Below are 7232 nucleotides of genomic sequence, written 5' to 3'. Positions count from 1 at the left end.
CTTTTCACCCATCCGGAGTAATTTAGAGTATTTTTAGTTTGTTTCTCCGGAGGCTATCATCTCAGAATTATTCATTCCAGCTTTCAACTCTCTTTCTCCAAATCTTACCGGTGCATTATTCAAGTATTATCTTATCAGCTCGTGATCTCTTCATTCTCTTGTATCTAAATTTCCACAAGTATCTTCTTTCATTCTCTAATTCTTCCCGGTGTTTCGTTATCTTTTCTTCGTTCAAATTCAATTCTCATGGTGGTTCATTCAAGATTCCTTTTCTATTGGTATCATATCAATTTATTCGTTCTTTCCAATCCTACCGGTGGATCGTTGAAGACCTTCCCAAGTTGACGCTATATCTATCTTCATCCTTGCTACGAGAATAAGTAGTATGCCAAATCCGTCGATTGTCATCAATCTAAATTGATGAAGGATGAGCATAGCGTAATCCTTATTCTTGTTTCATCCAAGTGATTAATTCCTTATTCCGGAGGCTCATAAAATTCTCAGTTTCTATTGTTTCATCTTTTTCTTTCCCGGAATTCCAAGTTCTCTCGGTTACATCATCGTGAAAATCCATCTAATCATTGCAAGGATTCACCTTGCGTTTTCAACTTCTCTTTCCTTTCGTGTGATCATCCTTTTTTACCGGAGTTCTTCATGAAGGTTCTACATGATGGTTCATCAAGGATTTAATTCATTCTCGAAGTGTTCATCGAGATTCTTTCCAGAGGAGATCAAGTATTCTTCATCTTGCATTCCGAAGTGCAATTCCTTCTACCTTATCTTTTGAGGTGGTGTTATGTCATTCTTGATAATTTGAGTTCATGTTTCATGATTCACATGTTGTTAAGAATGAGGTATTTTAAATCCATCAACCTCTTCGTTGTAGTTATCTTGTGTCATGTTTTCACCTAAAGCCTTTTCTAAGGTTTGTTGCTATCTATGGTGCTAATAAATGACCCAAGTTCTTCTTTTTATCCTCCCGGTGAAATAGTTTCTCGTCTCCTTGTTCATATCAATCCAATTCTTTTTCCGTTAGTGGCAGAATTTCACCTCATAGTTGTGAGATGTTCTCCATAAGCTCACATTAAGCTTATCCTTTCGTTGTTGATAATCCAACAACTCCGTTCTAGCATATCTTGTAAGCGTGCTCTCCCAAGATGTTGTTTTCTCCTCCATTCTTTTGATTCCATTCTTTTATCTTTTCTGGAGGCATTGTGGTGTTGCTGTCCTCACTCTTCATCTCGGTTTGTCAGGACCATGTTCTTTTCGTGCTTACCCATTTAACCGGAGTGTGTGCTTGCTGCTCAAGTTCTTTCATCTTATCAAGTCTTGCATCTCTTTTCAACCGGAGTGCTACCCGAATTGGTTCTTTCTCTTCCTCTTTCTTAATGGAGTGCTTTCAACTTCATTCATCACCGTTGCTTTCTTTCTTTCAATTTGCTCAACCTCGCAAGGTTCTTTGGTTTCACTAGTTTGTCAAAGAAGCAACCTAGTTTTACCTCTTCTCTTTCTCTCCGTTTTTCCCTCCGGTGCCATCCTAGATCTCGGGACGAGATCCTCTCGTAGTGGTGGAGTGTCGTATCGCCCCGAGACCGTTGCGCCAGGTGTCTTCCAGTTATTCGCTGTTGTTGCCTTGTCATTTGTTTGCGTGTCATGCATTTCATATCATGTCATCATGTGCATCGCCTTTGCATACATGTTCATCTCATGCATCCGAGCATTTTCCCCGTTGTCCGTTTTGCAATCAGGCGCCCCTATGTCACCCGGTGTCCCCTTTTGCTTCTTTGCGTGTGCGGGTGTTAAACATTCTCGGATTGGACCGAGACTTCCCAAGCGGCCTTGGTTTGCTACCGGTAGACCGCCTGTCAAGTTTCGTGCCATTCAGACTTCGTTTGATACTCCAACGGTTAACCGAGGAACCGAGAAGGCCTCGTGTGTGTTGCAGCCCAACACCTCTCCAAAGTGGTCCAAAACCCACCTAAACCCCATCCATCTTCTAGGCCGTTCGATCACGATCATGTGGCCGCAAACCGTGCTCAATTTGGAGCCTCCTAGATCTACATAGCGCCGTCATGGAACAAAGAGGATAGCGACGAAAACTGGAGGAGAGCGTCAAGGAACTTGTCTCCACACGCAATGCTCCCAGCAGAGGATCAACGTCGGGGACGCCGCCATTGTGCCGATCCAACACCGAATCGAGGCTTTCGCCAGCAGACAACCACAACTCTGAGTGAGCAAGGGACATGACGAACACGCCTCGATGACGCCTCCAATGAGGGGGATGACATCCATGGGTGCCATCACCGCCGGCCCGACGGAAGCCGAGCAAGATTTTCATCCGCGCGTCGCACCTCACCACGCCACCTAGAGTTGGGCAACACCGTCCCAGAAGCTTCACACCGCCGCCACCGCAGCACTTCGCCACCGCAGCTGCAAGCCGAGGGTCTACAACCGGACGCACAACAAGGGGAAAATCGGCTGCACCACCGACATCCAGCTTGGACAGAAAACCGCAGCCATCCCGCACCACCAGCAAGGTCCAGGACCACCCGCAATAGCCGTCACCCACTCCAAGGGACAACCTTGCAATGGTCGGACCTGCATCTCCATGAAGAGCCAGCAGCACCGCCGGGAGAGCCTTGCCGCTCACCACACCACACAGAGGTGGCCGGCCGCTCGTTGCTCGCCAAGACTCCATCTTGGCCGAGCCATCGGCGTCGACGCCACCGGTCTGGCCATGGACTCGCACCGCTGCCTCCGGAGTGCGCCACCGACACCCACGCTCTCAAACATGTCGCTGCCTGCTCTAGCCAGGCCCGCCGCTCCACAAGGCCCCCTGCCGAGCTCAGGCCGCCAGCCCCCACTCCGGCGCGTGAAGATCTGACCAACCACCAGCTCCATCCAGAAGACACGCCGCGCCGACACCGGCTCGCGCGCTCCGCCGCTATGCACCATCACCGGCCAGTCAGTACGCCGCCCACCGCCACCTGCCTGCGCGGCCCGCCCGACGCGCCTGACTCCGATCTCCGCCATCGGTTGAGGAAGAGAGCCCCCCACGGCCCCGCACCAGGAGAGGGCAGACGAGATCCCGCCGCCGTCGACAACACGCGGGCATTGCCCAGCGGCGCCCGCCGGTAGCAGCGGGGGGAGGGAAGGAGGGTGGGGGCTGGGGGCGGCAGCTAGGGTTCGAGCGCCCGGGACGGCACTATAAATACAACACAGGAATTGCAAAGTATATATATTGCATGGACCATACTATTAGAATAACCATGACATAGTTTGAGGTAACAATACACATAAAGTTTAAAAAATTGGGACAAGATAAACATTTCCTGCATGGAATTAAGCTAAGCTATCATTCCCATTTGAATGCCTTAAATTCACCACATGCAACTGTTACCTAAGACTTGTTTTTTTTTACCATGGCGAAGGGCGAAGGAAGAAGACATGCAGAGAAACCTTTTTGAAACAGTTCTGAAATTACGGTTTTTGTGTGCAAAATTACCAATCAACTGCGTGTGCGACATGTTTTTCTGGACAGAGGAGTATCGGTACTTCCTCCAATCCATATCACTTGTTGCTCATACGGATGTGCTAGATGTATTTTTGTGCTAATACATTTATTTCAGCGTTAAGTAATATGGATCGGAAGGAATATATTCCTTTGATAGAATATGAAAGATTGGTTGAATGGCTTTTCTTAGTGTATACCATCTTGAATCCTGGTATGTTTTCATTTTTACAATAATATCAGTTAGTGCCTTAACCTATAAAAGAAGTATTACCTCGTCGGAAGATTCTTATTTTAGATTTGTCTAGATACAGAGGTATCTAAAACTAAAACGTGATTAGACACATTTGTATGTAGACAAATTTAAGACAAGAATTTTGGGACGGAGTGAATATTTAGCATGTGTATGTACGTGTGTATGCTAACCTTTTTCTTTTGAATTTTTTTGACGGAATTTCTTTTAAACTAATTTTATTTTTTGAACTAGTAATATTTTTTTTGAGAAATTTTTGAACTAGTTTTTTTTTAGGGTTAGTGTGCGTCTTCTATTTGGGTGTATCTGGGCTGTTGCTCGGCCCACCTTTCGACCTGTCTCGCGTTTCCTTCTCGTTTTGTCTGCAAATTTCGATCGCCGCCATCCGGCCAGACAGAAAATGGAATAAAGAGGGCGGCGGCCGCCAGGAAGAGACGACTCGCTTCCGGTGGTGCAACGAGAAGCCTTTGCGTCTGCGATCCGGCAGCTGGCCACGCGGCCGCTCCATCCTGTGAAAGGAAGGGAAGGAAGCGATGGAAAAGCGGCAGCACCGGGAGAAAGATGAGGGCGGCGTCAGCGAGAGGAGGGAGGTCGCGGCGGCAGGCGCCACCAACACCATAGATCACCTCGAGAACCTCGACAACCTCGAGTGCCTCATCTGCCGCGAGCCCCTGCGCCCTCCTATTTTCCAGGTAACCCCTGTGTTTGATCTGCTGATACAACTCAAATCCTACGAGCTCCTGAGTCCTGAGAGACGATAGCACCAATGGATCTAAAGAACTATCTGGGTGTCTTAGACTGAGAGTATAATATTTCGAAATCTGTTTATTATTAGATTCGTTTATAATTATAATAGTATTGCAGTGCGTATGGTGCCTAGTTTAATTTTCTCGCCAAACTGTAGATGATTACCTAATTGCCTGTTTTTGGACTTGTAATTTTGTAGTTGCAAAATTGCAACTCAATGTTGAATCTCTGAAATCAGAACGACATCACATCAAATGCACACATCAGTCCAAATTCTGGTGTTGGGTGATTACCAATGCGTCTGGTGCCTAGTTAAATTTTGTTGTCAAACTGTAGGATGGCTGGATGGGTGAAGAACGACATCACATCAATTGCATGTTTTTGGACTTGTTATTTTGTAGTAGACGTGTCTGAAGAACGACATCTGATGCAGACATTATAGTCCAAATGCCTAAAAAAAATTGATCGGTGCATTTTCTGCTATATATGTTGTCTTCCATCCGTGTATGAGTCCATTCAATTGTAAATTTGTAATGTCATTCAGATCGTTATCATGTGGAAATCCCAAACTGTGAGATCCGTGTATGAGTCCATTCAATTGTAAATTTGTAATGTCATTCAGATCGTTATCATGTGGAAATCCCAAACTGTGAGAGCTATGCTATATATATTCTCCAACATTCACAAGTTGCCTTTTGAACATGGAAATAGGTTGTTACAACCATGCGAGAACTAACTATATTTAAATACCTGAGATGTTGCCGTACTTTACTGTACATTGAGCGTTTAAATTCATAATATTCAAAAAAATTGATTTTTTGCTTGAAATGCCCATTTACCGAGGGGCATGGAAATACGCGGTAACCGTGGTAAATCTCAAAATTTTGAGCGGTAACCAAAACCGCGAGTGGAATAGATTTAGATGGTAACGAAGATTGAAGATGCGCCCCATTTATATTTGTGGAAAATTATGCTACAATAGGGGAAGTATGTGTACCTTATGCAAACTAGCTAGACGGTATGTGTCATCACTATGGGGAAACACAAACTACATATATACTGTAGTAGTCCCTCCATAGACAGTATAAGATGTTTCTGCAAGCTGTTTTAGCTTGCAAAAACGTCTTATATTATGGGATGGAGGGAGTACTATACTACGGTATATAGTATATTCAATGAATAAATCTGATTCATTGATATACTATAGTACTGTACTGCGGATAGTACTATACTATGTGGAACCGAGGGAGTAGTATATTAAGAACAGGGTGGCTCGTGTATCTCCGTTCCTATGCCGATCCGTACATTGTTCCTGTTATTCCTAGGAGTGAACTTAGTGTGTGAAAATAGCATCTCATGCGTACTGATTCCTATGTTGTTGCTGTGTTCATCATTTTAGCTTGTATTTTATTCTGCTAAAGTTAATATAGCATATTTACTGATTCATATCAATGTACTGATTTTTTTTCTTCTGTTCCGCAGTGCACCATGCGCCATACCATATGTTTATCTTGCCATGACAAGTTCCCAGACAAGTGTTTCTTCTGCTCCAATACCACAGTCTACAATCGCTGCCTCGAGCTAGAAGATGCGGTTGAATCAATCAAACTTGCTTGCTCCAATGGCGAACACGGATGCACTGCGAGGATAACATACTACCAAAAAGAAGAGCATGAGAAAGATTGCCCGCACGCGCCATGCTTCTGCCCTGTAACCGGCTGCAGCTTCAAAGGGCCAACGGCAATGCTCCTCGAGCATTTCTCACGCGAGTACAAGTGGCGTAGCACGAAATTTATATACAACGAGGCGTTTGGGGTCCGCATCCGCGGCGATACTCCTGGTTCATGCATTCTTGTGGGCGAGGATGGGCACATCTTCATGATCAATATGGAAATGGAGCCCGCCGGAATTGTCATCTCAGTTTGCTCCATTCAGCCTCACATTACTGGATCCAAGTTCAAGTGCAGGCTATCAATATCATGCAGTGAAACGGGCTACTATCAGGCTGCCGAGTTCCAAATGAGGATCACTAATCTGTATGATGGGATGCCCAAGGACTTCATGTTCCTTGTGCCCAAGGGGTTGCTTCGACGTGCCATAACTATTGTGCCTGTGACTATCACGCCAGAATAGGATCCATGTGCAGCTTTGGAGGAGGCACGAGCATAGTTTTTGTCTCGATGAAAGTCTGTCTTCAAATCGTCCAAGTGGATGAACAGACTACATTTCCCTGCTTGATCCTGACTTTAAGGATAATTCATGATATTTGTACCCTTGGAAGTTTAGCTTCAAATCGTTCAAGCAAGTGGATGACGAAACTACATTCGCTAAAGTGTTTCTTAATCCGTATTTGAATTTGTATCGAGCCATCTTTATGTATGATCTATACTAGAATTGGCAGTCAAATCGGCTGCTGTTTCACAGGTCCAGCCAGACAGGGGTTAATCTTGCTCCAGGGTTACATGGTCATGTTACAAACCTCAACCATGCAAGGATGCAAGTCAGGAGATAGCCAAAGCTCCTTTTTCTACTGAGAGAAAGTTGTTGCAGCTTTATTTATAATGTTGGGCGCATTCCGATACCATGTTGTCCGAAGTAGTTAAATACCAGTCTTACAGAGTTTAATTAGGGAGGGTTGCGTATAGCCAAATCTATTGAAGATGTCATCTAGAATATTCAGGAGGCTTCCAGAGAATGTGCAAAATACAAGTTGTTCGGATT

General features: G+C 45.1%; 1 protein-coding gene across 1 annotated transcript; it reads left to right on the top strand.

Annotated features, from left to right (window-relative positions):
* The first annotated feature begins 4297 nt into the window (after positions 1–4297).
* On the top strand, positions 4298–6644 carry LOC125546486 (putative E3 ubiquitin-protein ligase SINA-like 6). The gene is made up of 3 exons (XM_048710736.1): positions 4298–4456; positions 5641–5670; positions 5994–6644. Exons 1-3 carry the CDS (start codon positions 4298–4300, stop codon positions 6642–6644), a joined length of 840 nt encoding a protein of 279 aa, XP_048566693.1.
* Positions 6645–7232: the final 588 nt, after the last annotated feature.

The sequence above is a fragment of the Triticum urartu genome, chromosome 3, assembly GCF_003073215.2.
Source record: "Triticum urartu cultivar G1812 chromosome 3, Tu2.1, whole genome shotgun sequence".
NCBI classification, from domain to species: Eukaryota; Viridiplantae; Streptophyta; class Magnoliopsida; order Poales; family Poaceae; genus Triticum; species Triticum urartu.
The sequence above is the reverse complement of the archived record's forward strand: the minus strand, read 5'-3'. Positions and strand labels throughout refer to the sequence as shown.

Coding starts and splice junctions, on each gene's coding strand:
- LOC125546486 (XM_048710736.1), top strand. CDS start 4,298: ATGGAAAAGCGGCAGCACCGGGAGAAAGATGAGGGCGGCGTCAGCGAG. Junction 4,457..5,640: donor TGCGCCCTCCTATTTTCCAG/GTAACCCCTGTG, acceptor AAAACGTCTTAT/ATTATGGGATGGAGGGAGTA. Junction 5,671..5,993: donor GGAGGGAGTACTATACTACG/GTATATAGTATA, acceptor TCTGTTCCGCAG/TGCACCATGCGCCATACCAT.